Here is a 27,730-nt window from a genome sequence, read left to right as displayed (position 1 = left end):
AAGCTGACAAGGTAAAAATCCGTTGTTCTGCCCCTGAATAAGGCAGTTGCAAATAAAAATGTGTTCTTATTAACTGACTTGCCTAGTTAAGGTTAAATAAAACAAATAGAGATGAGTCTTCAGTATAGACTTAAAGGTCAAAACTGAGTGTGCATCTCTTGTGTGGATAGGCAGACAATTGCGTAAAAATGGAGCTCTATAGGAGAAAGCCCTGCCTCCAGGTGTTTCCTTAGAAATGAAACGGACAATAAGGAGGCCTGCATCTTGTGACCGTAGTGAACTTGTAGGTATGTACTGCATGACCAAATTGGAGAGAGAGGCCGGAGCAAGTCCATGGAATGCTATCAGGGGTTATCAGTAAAACCTTTAAATCAGCCATAGCCTTAACAGGAAGTCAGAGGCTATCACTGGAGTAATATGATATGCATTTTTGGTTCTAGTCAAGATTCTAGCAGCCGTATTTAGCAGTACCTGAAGTTTATTTCGTGCTCTCCGGGTAAAGAATTGCAGTAGTCTAAAATAGAAGTGACAAAAGCATGGATTAGCTTTCCTGAATAATTTTCTGACAAAATGTTTCAGATTTTTTGTAATATTATGAAGATTCAAAAAAAGCTGTACTTGAAACATTGATGTTTGTCAAAAGAGAGATCAGGGTCCAGCGTAACGGTCCCTCAGTTTTATTTTAGACGACTGTACAACCATCACAATGAATTGTCAGATCAAACAGCAGATCCCTTTTGTTTCTTGGGACCTAGAACTAGCATATCTGTTTTGTCCGAGTTTAAAAGTAAAACATTTGTCGCCATCCACTTCCTTATGTCTGCAGTAAAAGTTGACATTGTGTTTCCGAATGACATCAGCAAGAGGAAGAATATATAGTGAACCTTGAGGGACACTGAAACTTGATTTGTCAGAGGGCAAACAATCCACAGAGACGAACTGATTTCTGTCTGACAAGATCTAAACCAGGCAAGAACTTGTCCATGAAGGCCAATTAGAGTTTCCAATCTCTCAAAAAAAATGTGGTGATCGATGGTGTCAAAAGCGGCACTAAGGTCTTGGAGCACGAGGACAGATGCAGAGTCTGATCCGATGTCATTAAAAGGTAATTTACCAATTTCACGAGTGCAGTCTCAGTACTATGATGGGTCTAAAACCAGACTGGAGCGTTATACATTATTTGTCTTCAGGAAGGGAGGGAGTTGCTGCGCAACAGTTTTTTTTTTTATTTAGAGTGGGAGATTCGATTATAATTTTGAAAGATTTCCAGGTCAAGTTTTGGATTTTTCAGGAGATGCTTTATTACTGCCACCTTTAGTGTGTTTGGTTCACATCTGGACAATCCGCCAATCCAACATTTATTTTTTTGACTATTTTTATTCTCCTCAATCAGGTTGGAAAAGTAGTCTGATCAAGCAGCAGTGAGGGCTTTTTCAGAAGAGCAGCATTTCCATTACAATTTTCTGGAAGCTTGCTTCAGGGCTCAGGTATTTTCTGTATACCAGGGAGCTCATTTCTTGTGACAAATGTTTTTGTTTTTTTTGAGATGTGACTGTGTCCGAGGTATTACGCAAGGTTAAGTTTAGGTCCTCGGTTAGGTGGTTAACAGATTTTTGTACTTTGACATCCTTGGATAGGTGGAGGAAGTCTGAAAGGGCATCTGGGAATCTTTGTGTTGTCCGAGAATTTATAGTGCGATTTTAATAATCCTCAGATTATTTGTTGCAATTGCAAATTTTATTAAATGGCGGTCCAATAGTCCTGGATTATGAGGAAAAACATTTAGATCCACAATATTTATTACACTAGACACAATGTGTAGGTCCAGAGACATGCTGGACAAAACCCACTGAGTTGATGATGGCTCTGAAAGCCTTTTGTAGTGGGACTGTCACCAGAAATATGAATATTATCAGCCATGACTACGAGGTCCGAGGAATTCAGAGAACGCAGTGAGGAATGCTGTATACGGCCCAGGAGGCCTGTAAACAGTATCTATAAAATAGTGATTGAGTAGGATGCAAAGATTTCATGACTACAAGCTCAAAAGACAAAAACGCAGTCATTTTTTACAAAATCAAATTACATTTGCTGTCGTAAATGTTAGCAAAGCCTTTGCGGGATGTGTTGGGGGAAATGGTCACTAATGTAACCAGGAGGAGAGGCCTCATTTAATTAACACTGTAAACTCATAAGGCTTTAGCCATGTTTCAGTCAGGCCAATCACATCAAGGTTCTGATCAGTGATTACTTAATTGACTATGACTGCCTTGGAAGTGAGGGATTTAACGTTAAGTAGTCATATTTGAGATGTGCAATAGCATCACAATGACTTTCAATAATGACAGGAATGGAGGAGGTCTTTATTCCAGTAAGATTGCTAAGGCAAACACTGCCATGTTTAGTTTTGCCCAACCTAGATTGAGGCACAGACACTGCCTCAATGGGGATAGCTGAGCTAACTACACTGACTGTGCTAGTGGCAGACTCCACTAAGATGGCAGGCTGGTAACAGCCTACTGCCTTGCCTGCACCCTATCTCATTGTGGAGCTAGATGAGTTAGAGCCCTGTCTATGTTGATAGATAAGATGAGAGCACCTCTCCAGCTTGGATGGAGTCCGTCACGCCTCAGCAGGAGAGGCTTGTTCCTGTTTGTAGGGGAGTCCCAGAAAGAGGGGCAGTTATCTACAAATTCTATCTTTTTGGGAGGGGCAGAAAACTGTGGGTAACAATATCCCCATACCATCTATACGCAGTTTTAGCTTCAGCCAGAACCATCTTCAGATTAACCTTTATGTCAGTTGCCCTGCCCACTGGTAAACAATGTATGATCGCTGGATAATTCTTTTTAAGTCTAATATTGCGGATAATGGAATCTCCAATGACAAGGGTTTTTCAATTTGTCAGATCTAATGGTGTGAGGCTCAGGCTGTGACCACAACTCGTTGCTTTGTGGGGAAACCATCACATAATTTATATGATTTCACAATGTTAACTGCAGGGTTCTTTGTTTTGTCATCCTACCATTGTGGGCCAAACATATACACAAAAAGCACAGCCAGACAGAACACTACACGGGCAAAACGCCTAGAGAAATTCTGAGATTACTGTGTCCTGGTTGTTCAAAATTCGCTATGAATGCTGGACGTTGTGCTTCACTATGAGCAGACGAAAAACACAGGAAGTCAACATTTCTATATTTTACCAGTGAAATGAAAATGCGCTCGTTCTAGCTTGTGGTTTGGATAATGTTGACGTTTATGACAAAAACGTGACTATATGCCATGGCAGAGCCAGGGTGAAATTCCCCTTTAATCATATGCATCTGCGTAACTGCGGCACTTTTCCCTTCAATCGCAAATCAAAATTTATTTGTCACATACACATGTTTAGCAGATGTTAATGCGAGTGTAGCGAAATGCTTGTGCTTCTAGTTCCGACAGTGCAGTAATAACCAACAAGTAATCTAGCTAACAATTCCAAAACTACAAGTGTAAGGGGATAAAGAATATGTACATAAAGATACTGTATATGAATGAGTGGTGGTACAGAGCGGCATAGGCAAGATACAGTAGATGGTATTGAGTACAGTATATACATATGAGATGAGTATGTAAACAAAGTGGCATAGTTAAAGTGGCTAGTGATACATGTATTACATAAAGATGCAGTAGTTGATATAGAGTACAGTATATACGTATACATTTGAGATGAATAATGTAGGGTATGTAAACATATTAGGTAGCATTGTTTAAAGTGGCTAGTGATATATTTGCCGTCTGGGCCTGCAGCCTTGCGAGGGTTAACACGTTTAAATGTTTTCCTCACGTCGGCTGCAGTGAAGGAGTGTCTGCAATTGTACCACTAGACAGGTTTCCATTGACCCAGGTTTATTTGACAAAAGCAATGTCCTAAATAAAATAATAATTGCGATGTGTAAAGGAAACAGCAGATATAGGAGACATTTTCTGAAGATTGGTAACATTTGTTTCCATTCGACAGTGGTGGATTTTTCTTTTGTCTAACAACTGATTATGGAAATAAATTACACAATTACACAACTGGAGCCCACAATTCGGGGCATCCCTGCATGTGGGCATTTGTAGGAAGCCCCCCCCCCCCCAGCCCCGAGCATCCTATTGGTTCCTGCATGAACGCCCCCCCTCGGGAACCCCCTTGGTTCCTGCATCTTCATGCTTGTGTGACACTTTCGAATGTGGGTCAAAAGGGAAATACATTTTTTACTGGAGTTTAGACAGTGTCCTTCACTCCCGCATGCCCTCACCATCATTAACAGAACTGCGGGAAAACATGCCCGACAGATGGGGGGTGAACGACACTCTAATGCTCTCCCCCGCCTCACACTAGCACAGCAGGCGGAAGGCTGGGGCAACACCCCTCCCAAAAGAACCTGTTGTGCACCAGAGAAAACTGTGGCTGACAGGCGGGGGCGAAGTACACTGTCTACCGGTCGTACCCTGTACTAACTAGCTTGATGGTTAGCGTCACCGCCTGTTAGCTAGCTTATTAGTTAACACAAGCTTTCGCCCCTGCCTGCTGTGTACCGGAGTACTCCTTGGACTAGCTGGCTAGCACACTGTGTCCTTCAACCAATAGAAGTATAAAGAAGGGTTCCTGCAAATGCATTAATGCCCACAGGCAGGAACGGTTCCATTGGCACCCTTCTCAAATGATGATGACCTTATAATTTTGAAGGTACGCAGGGCATGCGATCTCATCATGGAAAAATAAAGCTCCACTCCACATTTCATTCAAAATGCCTACTGCTTGCAAAATAATGTTCTTCAACTATAAAAATAATCTTTCATTGCAGGACAAGGATCGCCCTGACTTTCAAGGATGCCTGAATTGCTATGCCTTTCTGGTTGGCTGGCAAGTTTCACCATCCAATTAGTAGTGCAATAGTGCAAGTTTCACCATCCAATTAGTAGTGCAATAGTGCAAGTTTCACCATGGCACGGACCGTGGAGATACGTTGGCACATGAGAATTATTAGTATACAGTGTATGGCAAACAGTCAGTTATTACATTCTATCCTTGCTAGCTTTCGCGGACTACCTGAGACATGAAACAGATGGTGGGAGGGCATATAGACTGTCGCCGATTTAATAACGCAATTGGCAGTTGTCACATCTATTTTCTATGCAAACTTTCTACATTTTTACAAAACAAATTACAGGAAAAGTTCACGGAAACATAGCTTCTGTATCATTGTACCCCTCGGGAGACTGAAAAGATTTGTCATGGGTTCCTAGATCCTCAAAAAGTTCCACAGCTGCACCTTGGTATGGCAACTGCTCAGCATCTGACCACAAGGCGCTACAGAGGGTAGTGCGTATGGCCTAGCACAACACTGGGGCCTAGCTTCCTGCCATCCAGGACCTAAACAGCAGAGGGAGCACCACATCGACGAGACAGTAGTGGAGATGGTAGAAAGTTTTAAGATCCTCTGCGTACATATCACGGACAAACTGAAATGGACAGACAGCGTGGTGAAGAAGGCGCAGCAATGCCTCTTCAACCTCAGGAGGCTGAAGAAATTCAGCTTGTCACCAAAAACACTCTCAAACTTTTACAGATGCACAATCGAGAGCATCCTGTCGGGCTGTATCACCGCCTGATACGGCAACTGCTCCGCCCATAATCGTATGGCTCTCCAGAGGGTAGTGAGGTCTGCACAACGCATCACCAGGGGCAAACTACCTGCCCTCCAGGACACCTACACCACCCGATGTCACAGGAAGGCCAAAAAGATCATCAAGGACAACATCCATCCAAGCCACTGCCTGTTCACCCCGCTATCATCCAGAAGATGAGGTCAGTACAGGTGCATCAAAGCAGGGACCGAGAGACTGAAAAACAGCTTCTATCTCAAGGCCATCAGACTGTTAAACAGCCACCACTAACATCGAGTGGCTGCTGCCAACATACTGACTCAACTCCAGCCACTGGAAAAATTGATGTAATAAATGTATCACTAGCCACTTTAAACCATGCCACTTTTATATGTTTACATACCCCACATTACTCATCTCATAGGTATATACTGTACTCTATACCATCCACTGCATCTTGCCTATGCCGTTCTATACCATCACTCATTCATATATATTTTTATGTGCATATTCTTATTCATTCCTTTACACTTGTGTGTTTTTAAGGTAATTGTTGTGAAATTGTTAGGTTAGATTACTTGTTGGATATTACTGCATTGTCGGAACTAGAAGCACAAGAATTTCTCTACACTCGCATTAACATCTGCTAACCATGTGTATGTGACAAATAACATTTGATTTGATTTATATACTAGGCGGTGTCAGAGGAACGCCCCCAAAAAAACCACAAGACTGCTGAACAATTAATCAAATGGCCACCCGGACTATTTGCATTAACACCCCACCCGACACTTTCATTTTACACTGCTGCTACTCGCTTTTTATTATCTATGCAAAGTCACTTTACCCCTACATACATGTACAAATGACCTCCGCTGACCTGTACCCCCGAGCATTGACTTGGTACCGGGAACCCCTATATGTAGCCTCGGTATTGTTATTTTGAGTTGATTTAATATTTTCTTAACTCTATTTCTTGAACTGCATTGTTGGTTAAGGGCTTGCAAGTAAGCATTTAACTGTAAAGTCTACACCTGTTTTTTGACACGTGACCAAAAAAAATGCTCTTAGGATGGGATATGGCCTTGATTGATGAAGTCATGTATTTCAAGCGGCGACTGAGGTAAAACCTTCAGGTTTCTGAAGATCAGCTCATTTTCCTGTGCTTTTTTAAATATGCATCAAAAATCGATCCATTTTAATGTACTGCAGTCTCATTTGGCAGGTGCACGAACCCTCTTTGATGTCCACACTCAGAGGCCAAGTCAAACGAGATATGAACATTTTAATTTCCTTGTAGTTCCAATGTTGTTCCAAATCTTTTTGATCTTTTTTTTCAGTAGAGTGGTTGGCTGAGCTAATGGTACAGAAGAATCACTCCAAACTAAATGAGGAAAGATCTATCGGTTTGGGTTAGGGTTTTACATTATGGTTTGTTGTCACCATCATGTCCATACAGTATTGATGACATTATGCCCCAAGGCAGACTTCCGATCGTCCGACAGATTTTTTTGTGACTGATCCATGTGAAAAGTCCAACATCAGCTTGTGAAGGAGGGAGCTGCACGAGTCATTTTCAATGACACCCGATATGGCATGTCTGGTCCAGTGCATTCAAAAATGTGATTTTCCTGTGTTTTATAAATATTTCCACATTGAGGTTGGAATAATAATGTGCAATGGTGAAAATTATGAAAATGCCCTTATAGTGTAAAAGATGTTTGAAAAGACCACCTGAAATTTCAGCCTGTTTTGGTGGGAGGGAGTTATGGCCTTCGATGGTGACATCACCATGCGGTAAATTAGTTAATGGCCAATAAGAAAGAGTTGCAAAACTCTGTCAATAACAGCTCATTTTCAGTTTTCCCCTCGCAACTCAAACCACTGACAGTTCTAGCAAAATTAATGCGTGAGAAATTGTTTTTTGCTAAGAAGCTATTTGTTTCTTATTTTTGACCATTTTCATTGACAACAATCACAGTAAGGTACTTAATTTTTACCCAGAAATGATTTGATGATGAGATAAAAACGGCTGCATTGGTACTTTACTTAAACAATTCCATCCTCAAAATATGGAAAGATGTTTCTGCCCTCAGGCTAAGATTTAATAAGGAAAACGGTGTTTATGAAAGTGTTTACATAATGTAGTTGAATTAAGAGAAACTCAACTGCATATTATTAATAAAAAAGGACTTATTAATGTAAAAGTTCAGCGTGCTGGAGGAGAGACTGCTGGTGCATGTAGACAACATTACAAAAAACATGTAAGGTCCAAATCCTCATTAAGCCCTGTAGAGTTTTTAATGAGGAATTGGAGGGCTTAATAAGGAATTGGACATTGTTGCATGTTTCTTGTAATGTTGTCTACAGGCACCAGCAGTCCCTTCACAGCCCTGATGAGCCCGAAACATGTGCTCCATTTTTGTTTTATAGCACCTTGCACTTTCTGTATTTTTTTTAGCATGGATTGAATTACTGTCACGTCCTGACCATAGAAAGCCTGTATTATCTATGGTAGAGTCGGTCAGGGCGTGACTAGTTTTTTTTTTTTTGTCTAGTTTATTATTTCTACGTGGGGTTCTGGGTTTAATTTTCTATGTTGGTGTTTGTGTATGATTCCCAATTAGAGGCAGCTGGTAATCGTTGTCTCTAATTGGGGAATCATACTTAAGTTGTATTTTTTCCACCTGTGGGTTATGGAATGTTGTTTATGTTTAGTTGCCTGTTAGCACTGCATTGTCGTCATGGTTCGTTTATTGTTTTTGTTTTTTTCTAAGTTTCACTCTCTAATAAATAATGTGGAACTCTACGTACGCTGTGACTTGGTCCGTCTATACTAACGATCGTGACAATTAACTACATTATTTTTGCATCTTGGCTTCCTTGGGGTATTCCTTTTCATGGTTTTGAGTGTGAATACCTTTTGAACTCCACATACATATATTTTCTCCTACGCACCAGCCACCTTCCATTCTAGCCTGAACGCAAACCCATATTCTGGCTTTTATTGTAGTTAATTACCACATTTCTGTCCTTATCTAGGTTGAATATTTGAATAATGAAAACTACAACTTCCAATCAGTCCAGCGTCCCACATAGTTCTTGACTAAGTTTTTCTCCTGCATGATTTGATTTCTCTCTAGAGAAACGGCACATTGAGCTCCCCCCCCAAAACGAGTCAATTAGTTTAATAACTCCCTAATAACTCCCCCCCCCCCCCCCCTCGGTCTTGTCAAATGGTCAATCCTCTATTGACAGATCTAATTCCTTAAATAAAATCCCAGTGAGAACTAGATTTTCAAAAAGCAGAATGATACATTCCACTGGGACTTGCGCATGGCCTTGGCAGTCCCACACAGCGATAATGGATTCAAGAGAGACTCATAATGTCTCTGCAATTTTCTCTCCGTGGTTAAATAATAACTGTTGTGTTAGTTTACATGGACTTCAGAATGTAAAATTCTTGCCTATGCATACATCAACCAGCACTATCTGCCCCAGTGTGGGTGGCTGTCATTATGTTTGGAGAGTCCATCCACTTTCCTGCATTACCATGGAAACAATGCTAACAATGCCAGCAAATCTTCGTCTTTTATTTTCCGTTCGAATATATTCAACTGGGGCCTCTTACCGACCTCTTGTAGATGAGCCCTGATTGCAAGAGATGGATCAAAGCTGTTTTTATTGGAAATCATGCCACATTACTGGTTTCTGAGCGAATCAGACAGTTTCAGTTTTGCTTCAACTATCAGTGAAATAATCAATTATCTAAAAACATTGTTCACATTTCCATTTTCTGACAAGTTTTGTCCCTGGCAGAGAAGAGAATTTCACCTGCTAAATGTTGTTGTGATACACAGCAATTTCATTTGAGACTAACTGCATGATCATTTCAGCACCATGGATCGAGACAATTTAGACAAGCAGGGTTAAACTCAGTGAAGCATGTTTTAAGAGTCTCTGATGCTCATTTTCTTCTCATTCAAAGAGCAAACGCAAAGCAGTCAAAGTGTTCATGTAATTTGCCACCACATTTTCCATCTGTCAAAGAAATTTGGTGAGTTGCGTTTTCTTCAATTTACTAAGCTTGGGTTTGTTTTTGCTATGTGCTCATGGTAAGGGATTCGTAATTGGGTTGTACACTATGTCTGAAAAATGTGTTGAAGGAAATCTTGTAGTTCCTCTAGTTAATAACATATTTTATTGAATGCATTAAATGTCTTTAAAACAAAACATCTCACCTTGAAAATGTGCTGTACACTATCAAACAAACTGGCGTATACTGGCCACCTGATATAATACACAGATCTTAATGTACCTCTGCAGAGCAAAAATAGATAGCCTTGACAATGTGCATTGCCTCAAAACAGAGCATCAAGGCATGTTAACCTCCGTTATAATTGAAAAGCTCCTGATCTCCAATTCAGATCTTTGGGGGAAGTAGGAAACTCATGAAAATGGCCAGCAGCTTTTTCCTCGTTAAGCGGCAACAAACAGAGACTTACAAAAACAGTCTTCCATTGCTGAATAATCCAATTTTTTCAGTGATTTTTCATAAAAGTTATTGGGTGAGCAACAGAAAAACGGCTTGGGGTTAACACTGCAGCAACGGCTCTGTCTTTAGCACACCACATTTACTGTGGTTCTCTACCAACACTTCCAAAAACCTGTGCTGCTCCAACCATTGTTTTTGATTGGATGACTTTCCCCAAGGTTCAAATCCTGATGTAAAATATGACTAAACCAGCCTCTATCTAGTCATTGTAAGACAATTGTGTTCCCCTTTTTTTAGCCCAGCACCGAGAGATTTATACATAAAAAGCTGGTTTCCCAGACACTGATTAAGCCTGGTCCTGGACTAAAAAGTGTCATAACATGATATATTTTTATTGTAGAATAGAAAAGTAGCAATAAATGTCATTACGCACATATTGACCATGGACAACAACAGTAAACACAAAGGACGTCCATGGTAGATACTGAATGGACATCTTCCCCTCTTTCCACTATGTGGATTTACAAACTTCTTAAACAATTCACATGTTGAACACTTAATTATCTACAGAGAGAATAATGTACTTTCAGTCTTTAGCGGTATACAGTTTATCTATGTTTTCTTATTTGTAAACAGTCATCTGCATTCACAACAATTTCAATCCACTGACACTGAATGTGTCATATAATGGAAATATCCACTCAGTTACCAGTTTATTAGGTACACCCATCTAGTATGGGTATAAAAAATTAATAAAAAAAAAGCCAGACTACGGTTTGCAACTGCACATAACCACTAGGCAGGGTAGCCTAGTGGTTAGAGTGTTGGACTAGTAACTGAAAGGTTGCAAGTTCAAATCCCCGAGCTGACAAGGTACACATCTATCGTTCTGCCCCTGAACAGGCAGTTAACCCACTCTTCCTAGCCTGTCGTTGAAAATAAGAATTTGTTCTTAACTGACTTGCCTAGTTTAAATTAAGGTTAAAAAAATGGGGACAGAGATCATGCTTTTTGGAGAAATGTCCTCTGGTCTGATGAAACAAAAATACAACTGTTTGGCCATAACATCATTATGTTAGGAGGTAAAAGGGAGAGGCTTGAAAGCCGAAGAACACCATCCCAACCGTGAAGCACGGGGGTGGCAGCATCATATTGTGGGGGTGCTTTGCTGCAGGAGGGACTGGTGCACTTCACAAAATAGATGGCTTGGTGAGGATGAAAAATTGTGTGGTTATGTTGAAGCAAAATCTCAAGACATCAGTCAGGAAGTTAAAGCTTGGTCAAAAATGGGTCTTCCAAATGGACAATGACCCCAAGCATACTTCCAAAGTTGTGGCAAAATGGCTTAAGGACAACAAAGTCAAGGTATTGGAGTGGCTATCACAAAGCCCTGACCTCAATCCTATAGAAAATTTGCGGACAGAACTGAAAAAGCGTGTGCGGGGAAGGAGTTCTACAAACTTGACTCAGTTACACCAGCTCTGTCAGGAGGAATGGACCAAAATTCACCCAATTTACTGTGGGAAGCTTGTGGAAGGCTACCCAAAACGTTTGACCCAAGTTAACCAATTGAAAGGCAATGCTACCAAATACTAATTGAGTGTATGTAAACTTCTGACCCACTGGGAATGTGATGAAAGAAATAAAAGCTGAAATTAATCATTCACTCTACTATTATTCTGACATTTCACATTCTTAAAATAAAGTGGTGATCCTAACTGACCTAAGACAGAGAATTCTTACTTGGAGTACATGTCAGGAATTGTGAAAAACTGAGTTTAAATGTATTTGGCTAAGGCGTATGTAAACTTCTGACTTCAACTGTATTTTGCCCATTCGAACAGTCAGTCGAACAGTAACTGAATGCCTCTTTGCATGTCTGCATGCTTTATATAGCATACCACAGCCACCTGACTTGCTGTCTGTAGGAGCGAACCATTTTTGTGAACGGGTGGTGTACCTAATAAACTGGACAAATGTACAGTAGTCATATACTGTTCACATAGGCATATTGTTTCAAACGTAATCTCCAATGCAATCTAGAACTGAAGAGACAACATACCGGTAAAGGGGAGTTCTGCTGTGCTTCTTTTAACATGTGCCCCAGAAATGCATGTGCTTACTAACCTTGTGCCTCCCCTCACAAAAACAGTTTGTTGATCATCCTTTTAACTTCATTTGAACTGGAAGACATTTTAGAATTAATCATAGCACTTAAAACCAGCCAAATGGAGGGAATCCAAATTAAATGACTACTGCTTGTGGCATGGTGATAGAAAAGGGTCCCTATAGACCGTACTTTTGGAGTAGTTCGGACTGCCACTGCCGCTTGCGCTCGGGGAAAGCCTGTGGGATTTTGATGTTGTTAAAGTCCTGTATGCACTGCTTCATCTCTTCCTCTGCGCTGGGTCTCTCCGTGTTCTTCTTCCTGCTCAGGCCGCCCTCACGCCCCATCAGCGACTGGAAGAGCTCGCTGTTGCGTCGCTTATCTGGCAGCTGCATCCACTGCACTGACGAGCCCTTCTTGGAGGGCCGCCCAAGGGTGAGGGTGCTGGGCTGCCGAGAGACAGACTGGAGGGCTCCGCAGGGGGCCATGGATCCCCCGCCGCCTCCCCCACCCAAGTTGGGGCCGTCCTGGGGCGAGGTGGCCTCAGAGTGGGTCTCGGAGCTGGAGGTGGAGAGTTCGTTGAGGGAGGTGCCGCTCTCGCTGCCCTTGTCGGTGCCCAGTTTGTCCTTCTGGCGCTCCTCACAGTCCTGCTTGGGGGAGATGATCTTCGATGCCGGCCCTGCCAAACACACAGCAGAGAGACAAGGTCAGTCACATGTTGAGACAACTGGAGTAAAGAGCACCTGTGTATGTCATGCTGCCATTTCCCCCAAATTTCTCCTTCAGTGCCATAGCCGTTCCACTTATGTTCTGTTAGAGTACAAGCACACCTAATTCATCTTGGTGATTAGTTGAGCAGTTGAGTCAGTTGTGCTAGGTACTCGCTCGCGCTCGCGCTCTCACTCTCTCTCTCTCTCTCTCTCTCTCTCTCTCTCTCTCTCTGGTTACAGTAAGAAGGCTAACGCATCTCAACACCCAGCATAAAATCCTTGTCAGTGGCTAGGTTTCCATTCAATTGGCTACAGATTTTCGTGTAAATATTCTGAAATCTGCATAAAAACAATATTCACGTTTACAAATAACTCATTTTGATTCAAGTGAAATGGGGCCTTTTTGCAGCATTAGTATTTTGTGATATTCCACAGCTCAGGGTTTTTGTGGAATGAGTTTGGCTGAATCTGACCCCTGGTTTTATAGCATCAGAACTAGAGGCATCATTTCTATTATGTCGATTCTACAATATGCCCATAACATTTAATTGAAATATGAATAAAAAAATGCTTCTACACCCCCCTACCCACTGCAGAATAAACAAAAACGCATAAATGATCTACATTCACAATAGCTGATATGGCTTGTGTTCAAATGTCAGCCAGCCCTGGGTTTCTGGTGGGCCGCTGCAAGCCCGTATTAGCAAACACATGCAGGCTGTAAATCAGTGATGCACCTCAAAGGCATTGTACTTCAAGGCTTCCACTTTGGTTCACTATCTCACTAATAGCAACAGTAGCCAAGACCCCAAGGACGCCAAACATCATTCACAATGACTGCCTCCACCACGGAAACCAATTACATATGTAGATCCTAGATTACTCTTCCCACAATGCAGTTCCTTTGTGTGGACAGAGATGTTTCTACCTCTGGGATTTACAGTAGTGATAGAGACAGATCTCGTTATCTCTGACACACACACTCGTGCGCACACATGCTGTATCTCTATTCCCCCCCCCCCCCACAGCAATTTTTTAAAGTTGAATCGAATCAGTGCCAGGTTCCATTTTTCTGTCTTTCTCTACACTCAGTGGCACGAATGGAAGAAAAAAATAATGCAATAGACTGCAGAGGGTCAGTAGAAATCAAAACCAATTTAGAACGTTCCCTGGGCCTTTAAAACGGAGAATGTTCTGTCCGACTGTCTCCCATTTGATTTGAAAATAGAGCATGAATAACTTGCTACTCTCAATGCTTAGACAACTAAAGTCAAGCTAATAGAGGGACTTTAGAGTTAGGGAGCCAGTACATCAGAGGAGAAAATGTGACTCCATTAGATAAATAGCATATCATACAAGGAGTAAGGCCCTACCATTGAGTTCTTCTCCTTTTTTTCATCTTGTTTGACAAAGGCACGTCATATGTGGCTCCCTATTCTCTGTATACAGTAGTGCACTACCTTTGACTAGGGTCCGTAGGGAAAGTGTGCCATCCAAGGATTACTAACTCACCGAGACAGTTGGCATTCAACAATGTGTCACGCCCTGACCTTAGATTCTCTGTTTTTCTATATATATTTGGTTAGGTCAGGGTGTGACTAGGGTGGGTACTCTAGTTGTTGTATGTCTAGGGTTTCTGTCATCTAGGGGTTTTGTATGTCTATGATGGCCTGGTATGGTTCCCAATCATAGACAGCTGTTTGTCGTTGTCTCTGATTGGGGATCATGTTTAGGTAGCCATTTTCCCCATTGTTAGTTGTGGGATCTTGTCTATGTTTGGTTGCCTGTCAGCACTAGTTTGTATAGCTTCACGTTTCATTTGGTTGTTTGTTGTTTTTGTTCATTCATTTAAAAGAGAATGTACACATACCACGCTGTGCCTTGGTCTGATCCTTATGACAAACGTGACACTGTGCTTTTGTGTGGGATGGTTCTTGGCACCCTATCTCAATAAGTCTTAGGGACGCGACTCAATCGAAACCACATTGCAGTATTAAAAGAATAGTGTCAACATAGCTTTATCAGCAGAGTCAAATGAAATTACAGAATGGTTTGGGTGACTATAATTAATAGCAGGTAGACTACACAGGTAGATTCTTTCCAGTTTTCAGAATAAGAATGTGTGCATGGGCAGTAGTGTTAGTGGATAGTGGCTATTTTGAAAGTGTTCACTTGTGTATTTTTTTTAATATGTGATTGTTTTACATACTGGCTACTGTCATGACTTTACTTTCATTTTTTTTACCTTCATTTAACTAGGCAAGTCAGTTAAGAACAAATTCTTATTTTCAATGACAGCCTAGGAACAGTGGGTTAACTGCCTGTTCGGGGCAGAACAACAGATTTGTACATTGTCAGCTCAGGGGTTTGAACTCGCAACCTTCTGGTTCCTACTCCAACGCTTTAACCACTAGTCAACCCTGCCGCCCTTATCTAATGACTGTTATTCATTTAGTCAACTAACTATGTTTAATTGTTACCTGATTTAAATTAATCATGTAACAATTAACTCATTAGGATTGGGGGGCAGCACGAGAGCCGTTATTTAAAGAGTTACCATCTCCTGAATTAAAGACTAAAGGTCTTTACCTATCACATCCATAAAACAGTCAACGTATTAATTATAACCTCGTATCATGATTTTGAACAGTCGTAACCTCCTGCATCTGCAAAAAACCCAGCCTTCCTTGATTCAGTACTACACAAATTGGTGTAATTATTTATTTACTAAATAACTACAGTAAATGGTAACACAGGTAATGCATAAAAACAGGCCCTAGCGGACTGACAATATGGCGGCTTATTACAAAGGAGATGAAGAGAGAGAGGTGGAGAGAGGGGCAGAGACATAATACTATGGTACATTTAGAAACTACTCTCACAGTAATCATATACTTTGCACACAAACTGCCGCCCATTTGGAGTAAGAAATCATGAATGTAATTACAGTGGCTTTCGAAAGAATTTACCTCCTTGGGATTTTTCCTATTTTGTTGCCTTTACAACCTGGAATTTAAAATACACTGCTCAAAAAAATAAATGGAACACTAAAATAACACATCCTAGATCTGAATGAATGAAATATTCTTATTAAATATTTTTTTCTTTACATAGGTGAATGTGCTGACAATGAAATCACACAAAAATTATCCATGGAAATTCAATTTATTAACCCATGGAGGTCTGGATTTGGAGTGACACTCAAAATTAAAATGGAAAACCACACTACAGGCTGATCCAACTTTGATGTAATGTCCTTAAAACAAGTCAAAATGAGGCTCAGTAGTGTGTGTGGCCTCCACGTGCCTGTATGACCTCCCTACAACGCCTGGGCATGCTCCTGATGATTTTTCAGTTTTTGATTTGTTAAAAAAGTTTGAAATATCCAATAAATGTCGTTCCACTTCATGATTGTGTCCCACTTGTTGTTGATTCTTCACAAAAAAATACAGTTTTATATCTTTATGTTTGAAGCCTGAAATGTGGCAAAAGGTCGCAAAGTTCAAGGGGGCCGAATACTTTCGCAAGGCACTGTATGGTCTCACAAGGGGTCTGAGGATCTCATCTCGGTACCTAATGGCAGTCAGGCTATCTCTGGTGAGCACATGGAGGGCTCTGCAGCCGCCCAAAGAAATGCCAACCCACACCATGACTGACCCACCGCCAAACCGGTCATACTGGAGGATGTTGCAGGTAGCAGAACGTTCTCCACGGCGTCTCCAGACTCTGTCACGTGCTCAGTGTGAACCTGCTTTCATCTGTGAAGAGCACAGGGCGCCAGCGAATTTGCCAATCTTCGTGTTCTCTGGCAAATGACATACGTCCTGCACTGTGTTGGGCTGTAAGCACAACCCCCACCTGTGGACGTCGGGCCCTCATACCACCCTCATGAAGTCTGTTTCTGACCGTTTGAACAGACACGTGCACATTTGTGGCCTGCTGGAGGTCATTTTGCAGGGCTCTGGCAGTGCTCCTCCTGCTCCTCCTTGCACAAAGGCGGACGTAGCGGTCCTGCTGCTGGGTTGTTGCCCTCCTACGGCCCCCTCCACGTCTCCTGATGTACTGGCCTGTCTCCTGGTAGTGTCTCCATGCTCTGGACACTATGCTGACAGACACAGGAAACCTTCTTGCCACAGCTCGCATTGATATGCCATCCTGGATGAGCTGCACTACCTGAGCCACTTGTGTGGGTTGTAGACTCCGTCTCGTGCATAACTATTCACCCCCAAAGTCAATACTTTGTAGAGCCACCTTCTGCAGCAATTACAGCTGCAAGTCTCTTGAGGTATGTCTGTATAAGCTTGGCACATCAAGCCACTAGGATTTTGGCCCATTCTTCAAGGCAGAACTGCTCCAGCTCCAAGTTGGATGGGTTCCGTTGGTGTACAGCAATCTTTAAGGCATACCACAGATTCTCAATTGGATTGAGGTCTGAGCATTGACTAGGCCATTCCAAGACATTTAAATGTTTCCCCTTAAACCCCTCGAGTGTTGCTTTAACAATATGCTTAGGGTCATTGTCCTGCTGGAAGGTGAACATCCGTCCCAGTCTCAAATCTCGAAGACTGAAATAGGATTCCCTCAAGAATTTCCCTGTATTTAATGCCATCCGTCATTCCTTCAACTCTGACCAGTTTCCCAGTCCCTACCGAAGAAAAACATCCCCACAGCATGATGCTACCACCACCATGCTTCACTGTGGGGATGGTGTTCTCAGGGTAATGAGAGGCGTTGGGTTTGTGCCAGACATAGCGTTGTCTTGATGGCCAAAAAGCACATTTTAGTCTCATCTGACCAGAGTACCTTCTTCCATATGTTTGGGGAGTCTCCCACATGCCTTTTGGCGAACACCAAACGTGTTTGATTATTTTCTTTAAGGAATGGCATTTTTCTGGCCACTTTTCCATAAATTCCAGCTCTGTGGAGGGTACGGCTTAAAGTGGTCCTATGGACAGACACTCCAATTTCCGCTGTGTAGCTTTGCAGCTCCTTCGGGGTTATCTTTGGTCTCTTTTTTCCTCTCTGATTAATGCCCTCCTTGCCTGGTTCGTGAGATTGGGTGGGCGGCCCTCTCTTGGCAGCTTTGTTGTTGTGCCTCATTCTTTCCATTTTATAATAATGGATTTAATGGTGCTCCTTGGGATATTCCAAGTTTCAGATATTTTTTATAACCCAACCCTGACCTGTACTTCTCCACAACTTAGCCCCTGGCCAGTTTGGAGAGCTCCCTGGTCTTCATAGTGCCGCTTGCTTGGTGGTGCCCCTCGCTTAGTGGGGTTGCAGACACTTGGGCCTTTCAGAACAGGTGTACATATACCGAGATAATGACAGATCATGTGAAACTTTGATTGCACACAGGTGGACTTTATTTAACTAATTATGTGACTTCTGAAGGTAATTGGTTACACCAGATCTTATTTAGGGGCTTCATAGCAAAGGAGGTGAATGCATATGCACGCACCACTTTTCCGTTTTAAATTATTTAACAATTTTATGAAGCATTTCACTTCACCAATTTTGACTATTTTGTGTATGTCCATTGCATAAAATTCAAATAAAAATCCATTTAAGTTACAGGTTGTAATGCAACAAAATAGTAAAAATGCCAAAGGGGATGAAGACTTTTGCAAGGCACTGTATTTGTAAATGCCATGGGTATCTCTGTCGGAACCAAGCCTTCTTGGAAAGGGGTTTGGTTGGCCCTTTCCGCGGCACACTTGTAGTACTCTGATTGTCCAAAAGGGGTCCCCACCCATCTCTTCTACTGTTGCTCTCAACTGCCTTCGCCTGGCAACCGGCAATCCGTTGTGTAGTCCTGAAAAGAACTACAGAAGACACTCCGCTTCCACTCGCTCTGGAAGATGATTCTTTGAAAATAGGCTAGCCAGCTGTATCGATAGCTCTCAGTGGGGCGATGAGAGTAGTAGAATACGATGGTTTGAAGATTAGTTGAATGGTTCCATAAACTGATCCCACTCATAGGGGTGTCCATTGAAAGTTGACTAGCAACAACAACTGGGACCTAAAACACCCCTACCATGAGCACCCAATAAATTTGCCCAAGAAGAGTCAAACAAAAGAAAAACCCACACCAAACATAAAAAACAGAAAGAAATACAAAAAGTGAAGAATAACAACAAAAAAAGAGAGATGATCAGATAAAGGATTGTTTGTCTAGAACTCAAATAGGGAGTGCAAACTAAAGGTGTTAACCCTCCACATCTCTCAAAACAACTGCAGCACTGGGCCAGCCACTCTTAAATATCACCTGGGCCAGCACAGGTGAAACACCTTTCAACTAACGAGATGACGCCAATTGACAAACGAGGTGATACCTAACGTCCAACCTCAAAATATAAGTGGAAAAATCTAAGCCTGTAACATCTTCCCCCTTAAGACACCAAATAAATATATGTGCCGTTAAAATAAATTGTGAGCCATCCTCAGTAACTCGTCGAAGCGTAACTGGATCATCAATTTGAGATACACTGGCCCAATTGCCTTGCCTAGAAGTGGCACGAGAATGCAATTTCCTCATTAGAACACCATCTCTGTCTAAGTATACCCCACAAACTTCATCAAACTCTTCCTCCGGGCGTATCTCAGCAGAAAGGGGAGATGAAAACATCTTTACTCTGTTCAGAAATTAGCTGCTTCCTAGACATCGAAGTGTCAACTGTAGGAACTCACTTCCTTCAGTGGTCCTACAAACTCACTCACCTTTGGGGTTTTCAAAGGAAAAGTCAATTCAGGAGATTTACTGACATCAGGATCACCCATAAACGTCTCAGACAGATCGACCATTGTGGGATCGCTGACATGTTCCTCAACACTAGACATTCTCCCGGCAACTTTCTTGGACATAGCACATGTAACGGCACACATTGGGAACACTCTAGGGTACTTTTCTGATAACCCATCAAGTTCCTCTACTCAGGGTTCCTTACAAACTACAGGATTTGGCACGACCTTCCCTCCAGCCAAATCATTTTCCAAAATAAATGGGCCCCTTCATTGGTAGGCTAGGATTCACTCCAACGACAACAGGACCAGAAACAAGATCAGACTTGAGTTCCACATTATAAAAAGGAACTTCCATGCAACCCATCTCCACGCCTTGTACTAACACACTGTAACCAGTTGCTGAAGTGTCTCAGACAAAGCAAAACACCCTCCAAAATGAAAGGCTGCCCCAGTGTCTCGCAGTATCTTCAAGAGCATCGCCACTCTGCGTAGTCACAAACCTGTCTGAAACAAAGGGGTAATACACATCTGATCCAAAATCTTGTGTAGGCTCCCAAGAAAATGATTTTTTTCGCTCATTTTTCTGTTTCAACTTAGGACACAGAGACAATGTGTCCTTTCTCAAGGTAATAATAACAAAATGGTATATACAAAAAAACTGTTCTGTCGATCTTTCTTTGGGCACTGTAGAAAAGGACCGAAACCTTTTGGAGGTGACTTCTCTGAATTGCTTTTATGCGTAGGGATAACTACTGTGTGCATTGTTTGTGAAGGTAGTTTTATGTGCCAACACACACTCATCTGCCAGAGCTGCTGCTTTTTCAAGAGTGAGATCCTTGTGCTCATAAATGTAAATAGAAACCCTTTCGTGAAGGCAATTTTTTAACTTCTCGAGAATTACGAGTGTCTTTTAAATCCTCAACGTCGTTGACCTTTTGAGAACCACACCACCGATCAGAAAGACACGCTTGTTCCCTTGCAATCTTAGCACGGCTTTTGGATTCTATCTTTTGTAATTTACGGAACTGTTGTCCGTACGCCTCTGGGACCAACTCGTAAGCCCGAAGGATAGCAGCTTTACAAGTGTCATAATCTGAACTCTGGCCAAGAGAAAGCAGCGGTCACTTTGTTTTCCCCACAATAACATTTTGGAGGAGCAGTGACCAAATGTCACACGGCAATTTTAGGGATGTGGCAGTCCACTCAAACAGAGTAAAATATACACTATATATGTGACCCGATTTTGTGAAGCTAGGCATATGCCGCAAGTCACGACTTCACAGGGGAGTCGTTCGAATGTAAAAAAAAAAATGTTTTAATCAAAATGCGTTTTTGGGGCGAAATGCCTTCTCAAACACCTTTCATGTGCCTTAACAACAAACTTGTATGCCATCTGTAAATTTGAATAAAATTGTTAAATTACAAGCCATTTTGCTTAAGCCACAGAAAAAGTTGGCAACCTTCCCCCTAGCCATGATTGACTGAGATAATGAGTGGGCTGGGCACTAACTCAATGTTAGTGATGGCTGTTTAACAGTCTGATGGCCTTGAGATAGAAGCTGTTTTTCAGTCTCTGGGTCCCAGCTTTGATGCACCTGTACTGACCTCGCCTTCTGGATGATAGTGGGGTGAACAGGCAGTGGCTCGGGTGGTTGTTGTCCTTGGTGAACTTTTTGGCCTTCCTCTTACACCGCCTAGTATATAGGTCCTGAATGGCAGGAAGCTTGGCCCCAGTGATGTACTGGGCCGTACACACTACCCTCTGTAGCACCTGTCGTGGAAATTCATACTGAGAGACTTTGCCATTTCTTCAAACAATCATCTTCATTTCATTTTGATTAATTATTGCAATAAGACTGTTGGGCCGAGCAGCCTAACCCTTACAGACAATGCAGAGTTTTTATATAGCTGACATTAAAGATGCTTAGTCATTGCTGGTTCAACCCCTCCTATGCAGATTGGGGCATCATACGTCATCCTGTGGTCATCCAAACCCGGTGCCGTTTCAACCTGACCCCGGCTTAGTTTCCCAGATGCCAGGATGATTAGAACAATAAAGAATTGTTCGAAACTGTTCGAAATCTCTATCTTGGGTCACACACACCACATTTTGTCTATGGAATGCCGGCTTTAGGTTTTCTCACCAAGACATTGTCAGCTCAAGCTATCTCTGGCAAAACACATTTTCCTTGACCTTACGCCCACTCTAACTGTAGGAGTGGAGACCATAAAAACACAGCATTAGTAGGACAGAAATGTATTTTTTACTATCACACGCCTTACAGTCAGTCGGGTGCCAAGCAGTTGCCATACCAGACAACTGTCAGGATGTTCTTGATGATGCACCTCTAGATCGTTTTGAGGATCTGGGGATCCATGCTAAATCTTTTTAGTCTCCTGAGGGGGAAAGGGTGTTGTTGTGCCCTCTTCACAACTGTCTTGGTGTGTTTGGACCATAATAGTTTGTTGGTGATGTGGACACCAAGGAACTTGAAACTCGAGCCGCTCCATTACTCTCATTACGCTCCATTTGAAACCAAGATCGCATAGCAGTTCAGACGTCTTTTGTCCTCGTCCTGTCGTGTCCTGTATATATATATATTTACAACTTTTTTCACATACATTTTATTTTTATTTTCCATCAACTCATCTTCTAAACACTCTCCTGCAACCAGCCTCACCAATTTATATTTATAAAAAAGTATTATTTACCTCAGATCTGCAATCCTTCAGGAAGCTAGCCAGAAACTCCAGGAGGCTGGCCAGAAACTAGCCAGAAGCTAGCCAGGAGCTAGCCCAGAAGCTAATCAGAAGCTAACCACGGTTTGTGGTCATCGGCTGTCCTTTAGCTCGAAAATCTATCGAAAATCTATCGCCAGTTTTGTACGGCGCAGCGCGGCTCGGAACGGAACATACCGGACCAATTTTTCTCTCCATGTCCCTGGATTTCAACTGCTCTCTGGACATTCATACCCGGATCTCACAGCTAGCTAGCTGCTATCCGTGTGACAGTCGGCTTTCGTCGATTCCGGAGCAAACATCGATTGTTCCGGTGCTAGCCAGCTCCGTCAATCACGCCTGAGTTCCATCATTCACTCCTGGGCTGCAGTCACCTATCCGGACCCGTTTCACTGCCTACGCGGAGCCCCACCGGGCCTTCACAACCGGACTGCCGACGTTATCTACCTGAAGGAGATCCGGCTGGCTCCTCTGTCGCGACGTTACCGGAACGCCCATCTGCGGCCCGCTAACCGTTAGCTGTCTTTCCGGCTGCTATCTGAATAGACAATCGGACAATTTATTTATTTGAATTATTATGTTTTCTTCTCGGGCCTCTATAACTATATCTATTGTTCTTATTTTTGTTGTTGTTGTGTGATTTGGATTAATCCCCTCTACCACACGGAACCCCACTAATCTACTGACCGAACGCAAGAGGTGGCTAACAACAGACTCCATCCTATGCTAGCTTGCTACCGGTTGGCTTGGCTAGCTGTCTAAATCGCCGTGACCCTAAACCAACCTCTCCACTCACTGGACCCTTTTGATCACTCGACTAAGCATGCCTCTCCTTAATGTCAATATGTCTTGTCCATTGCTGTTCTGGTTAGTGTTTATTGGCTTATTTCACTGTAGAGCCTCTAGTCCTGCTCACTATACCTTATCCAACCTATTAGTTCCACCACCCACACATGCAATGACATCTCCTGGTTTCAATGATGTTTCTAGAGACAATATCTCTCTCTTCATCACTCAATACCTAGGTTTACCTCCACTGTATTCACATCCTACCTTACCTTTGTCTGTACATTATACCTTGATGCTATTTTATCGCCCCCAGAAACCTCCTTTTACTCTGTGTTCCAGACGTTCTAGACGACCAATTCTTATTGCTTTTAGTCGCACCCTGATTCTACTCCTCCTATGTTCCTCTGGCGATGTAGAGGTGAATCCAGGCCCTGCAGTGCCTAGCTCCACTCCTATTCCCCAGGCGCTCTCTTTTGACGACTTCTGTAACCGTAATAGCCTTGGTTTCATGCACGTTAACATTAGAAGCCTCCTCCCTAAGTTTGTTCTATTCACTGCTTTAGCACACTCTGCCAACCCGGATGTTCTAGCTGTGTCTGAATCCTGGCTTAGGAAGACCACCAAAAATTCAGACATTTTAATTCCAAACTACAACATTTTCAGACAAGATAGAACTGCCAAAGGGGGCGGTGTTGCAATCTACTGCAAAGATAGCCTGCAGAGTTCTGTCCTACTATCCAGGTCTGTACCCAAACAATTTGAACTTCTACTTTTAAAAATCCACCTTTCTAAAAACAAGTCTCTCACCGTTGCCGCCTGCTATAGACCACCCTCTGCCCCCAGCTGTGCTCTGGACACCATATGTGAACTGATTGCCCCCCATCTATCTTCAGAGCTCGTGCTGCTAGGCGACCTAAACTGGAACATGCTTAACACCCCAGCCATCCTACAATCTAAACTTGATGCCCTCAATCTCACACAAATTATCAATGAACCTACCAGGTACCTCCCCAAAGCCTTAAACACGGGCACCCTCATAGATATCATCCTAACCAACTTCCCCTCTAAATACACCTCTGCTGTCTTCAACCAAGATCTCAGCGATCACTGCCTCATTGCCTGCATCCGTAATGGGTCAGCGGTCAAACGACCTCCTCTCATCACTGTAAAACGCTCCCTGAAACACTTCAGCGAGCAGGCCTTTCTAATCGACCTGGCCGGGGTATCCTGGAAGGATATTGACCTCATCCCGTCAGTAGAGGATGCCTGGATATTTTTTAAAAATGCCTTCCTAACCATCTTAAATAAACATGCCCCATTCAAGAAATTTAGAACCAGGAACAGATATAGCCCTTGGTTCTCCCCAGACCTGACTGCCCTTAATCAACACAAAAACGTCCTATGGCGTTCTGCATTAGCATCGAACAGCCCCCGTGATATGCAGCTGTTCAGGGAAGCTAGAAACCATTATACACAGGCAGTTAGAAAAGCCAAGGCTAGCTTTTTCAAGCAGAAATTTGCTTCTTGCAACACTAACTCAAAAAAGTTCTGGGACACTGTAAAGTCCATGGAGAATAAGAACACCTCCTCCCAGCTGCCCACTGCACTGAAGATAGGAAACACTGTCACCACTGATAAATCCACCATAATTGAAAATTTCAATAAGCATTTTTCTACTGCTGGCCATGCTTTCCACCTGGCTACTCCTACCCCTGTCAACAGCACTGCACCCCCAACAGCAACTCGCCCAAGCCTTCCCCATTTCTCCTTCTCCCAAATCCATTCAGCTGATGTTCTGAAAGAGCTGCAAAATCTGGACCCCTACAAATCAGCCGGGCTAGACAATCTGGACCCTTTCTTTCTAAAATTATCTGCCGAAATTGTTGCCACCCCTATTACTAGCCTGTTCAACCTCTCTTTCGTGTCGTCTGAGATTCCCAAAGATTGGAAAGCAGCTGCGGTCATCCCCCTCTTCAAAGGGGGGGACACTCTTGACCCAAACTGCTACAGACCTATATCTATCCTACCATGCCTTTCTAAGGTCTTCGAAAGCCAAGTCAACAAACAGATTACCGACCATTTTGAATCTCACCATACCTTCTCTGCTATGCAATCTGGTTTCAGAGCTGGTCATGGGTGCACCTCAGCCACGCTCAAGGTCCTAAACGATATCTTAACCGCCATCGATAAGAAACATTACTGTGCAGCCGTATTCATTGATCTGGCCAAGGCTTTCGACTCTGTCAATCACCACATCCTCATCGGCAGACTCAACAGCCTTGGTTTCTCAAATGATTGCCTCGCCTGGTTCACCAACTACTTCTCTGATAGAGTTCAGTGTGTCAAATCTGAGGGTCTGTTGTCCGGACCTCTGGCAGTCTCTATGGGGGTGCCACAGGGTTCAATTCTTGGACCGACTCTCTTCTCTGTATACATCAATGAGGTCGCTCTTGCTGCTGGTGAGTCTCTGATCCACCTCTACGCAGACGACACCATTCTGTATACTTCCGGCCCTTCTTTGGACACTGTGTTAACAACCCTCCAGGCAAGCTTCAATGCCATACAACTCTCCTTCCGTGGCCTCCAACTGCTCTTAAATACAAGTAAAACTAAATGCATGCTCTTCAACCGATCACTACCTGCACCTACCCGCCTGTCCAACATCACTACTCTGGACGGCTCTGACTTAGAATACGTGGACAACTACAAATACTTAGGTGTCTGGTTAGACTGTAAACTCTCCTTCCAGACCCATATCAAACATCTCCAATCCAAAGTTAAATCTAGAATTGGCTTCCTATTTCGCAACAAAGCATCCTTCACTCATGCTGCCAAACATACCCTTGTAAAACTGACCATCCTACCAATCCTCGACTTTGGCGATGTAATTTACAAAATAGCCTCCAATACCCTACTCAACCAACTGGATGCAGTCTATCACAGTGCAATCCGTTTTGTCACCAAAGCCCCATATACTACCCACCATTGCGACCTGTACGCTCTCGTTGGTTGGCCCTCGCTTCATACTCGTCGCCAAACCCACTGGCTCCATGTCATCTACAAGACCCTGCTAGGTAAAGTCCCCCCTTATCTCAGCTCGCTGGTCACCATAGCATCTCCCACCTGTAGCACACGCTCCAGCAGATATATCTCTCTAGTCACCCCCAAAACCAATTCTTTCTTTGGCCGTCTCTCTTTCCAGTTCTCTGCTGCCAATGACTGGAACGAACTACAAAAATCTCTGAAACTGGAAACACTTATCTCCCTCACTAGCTTTAAGCACCAACTGTCAGAGCAGCTCACAGATTACTGCACCTGTACATAGCCCACATATAATTTAGCCCTATCAACTACCTCTTTCCCAACTGTATTTAATTTATTTATTTATTTTGCTCCTTTGCACCCCATTATTTTTATTTCTACTTTGCACATTCTTCCATTGTAAAACTACCATTCCAGTGTTTTACTTGCTATATTGTATTTACCTTGCCACCTAGGCCTTTTTTTGCCTTTACCTCCCTTCTCACCTCATTTGCTCACATTGTATATAGACTTGTTTATACTTTATTATTGACTGTATGTTTGTTTTACTCCATGTGTAACTCTGTGTTGTTGTATCTGTCGAACTGCTTTGCTTTATCTTGGCCAGGTCGCAATTGTAAATGAGAACTTGTTCTCAACTTGCCTACCTGGTTAAATAAAGGTAAAATAAATAAATAAATAAATTACAGCCCGTCGATGTTAATGTGGGCCTTTTCGGCCCTCATTTTCATGTAGCCCACGATCATCTCCTTTGTCTTGCTCCCGTTCAGGGAGAGGTTGTTGTTCTGGCACCACACTGCCAGATCTCTGACCTCCTCCCTCTAGGCCGTCTCATCATTGCCGGTGAAAGTTAATGACAGGGTGTGTTTCGTTAAAATTGTTGTTACCAGGTCCTAGCCTATTTATCAACACTGGTATTACATGTGGATTTGATGATAGTGGCACCTTGTAGTTACATTGTCGTTACATGTCAGATTTTGGTTTGAGTTATTAACATGGTAATTTACATGTGTCTAAAATGTGCGATTACAAAACAGTTATATAGTGGAAAAAGAAAATGTGTCATAACATCAGTAATTACACATGTGGAATAACCTTCAGCAAGTGGATGTGTAATTACACATTCCTTGTTCCAATTGTGTAATAACTTATAGGGCTTAAACCTTATTACCAAGTAGTTACATACTAACACATGCAACTACTATGTTGTTACTACAGTTATTGTGTAGTTACATAGTAATAGTGGCAACTTAATGTAAAGCATTACCGAGTCACATATTTGAACTTACATTTTTCACATCCAAGGACAAGCTGGTGATCTACTATTGAACTGAGTCAAATCTCAACCATCCCTATAAAGGATCTAGTTCCCTATAACCACTCTCCCATATAATTCCCTGCTGAGTCTTCATGTTTCAGATCGATTCTCTGGGAGAGTCTTTCTCAGCAAGATCATCACTGAGCCCT

At 42.6% G+C, this 27,730-nt stretch overlaps 1 protein-coding gene across 1 annotated transcript in view; it reads right to left on the bottom strand.

The window, feature by feature from the left end:
• Positions 1-9,815: 9,815 nt before the first annotated feature.
• The window catches only part of LOC110505153 (BTB/POZ domain-containing protein KCTD8), a 62,792-nt gene continuing 44,877 nt past the window's right edge, over positions 9,816-27,730 (bottom strand). The window contains exon 2 of the mRNA XM_021584177.3: positions 9,816-12,918. Coding sequence (XP_021439852.1) covers positions 12,419-12,918 — 500 coding nt within the window. The 3' untranslated portion in view covers positions 9,816-12,418. The remainder of the gene's footprint in view (positions 12,919-27,730) is intronic.

Source organism: Oncorhynchus mykiss, chromosome 25, assembly GCF_057628025.1.
Source record: "Oncorhynchus mykiss isolate SJ-2025 chromosome 25, ASM5762802v1, whole genome shotgun sequence".
In the NCBI taxonomy this organism is placed as follows: domain Eukaryota; kingdom Metazoa; phylum Chordata; class Actinopteri; order Salmoniformes; family Salmonidae; genus Oncorhynchus; species Oncorhynchus mykiss.
The sequence above is the reverse complement of the archived record's forward strand: the minus strand, read 5'-3'. Positions and strand labels throughout refer to the sequence as shown.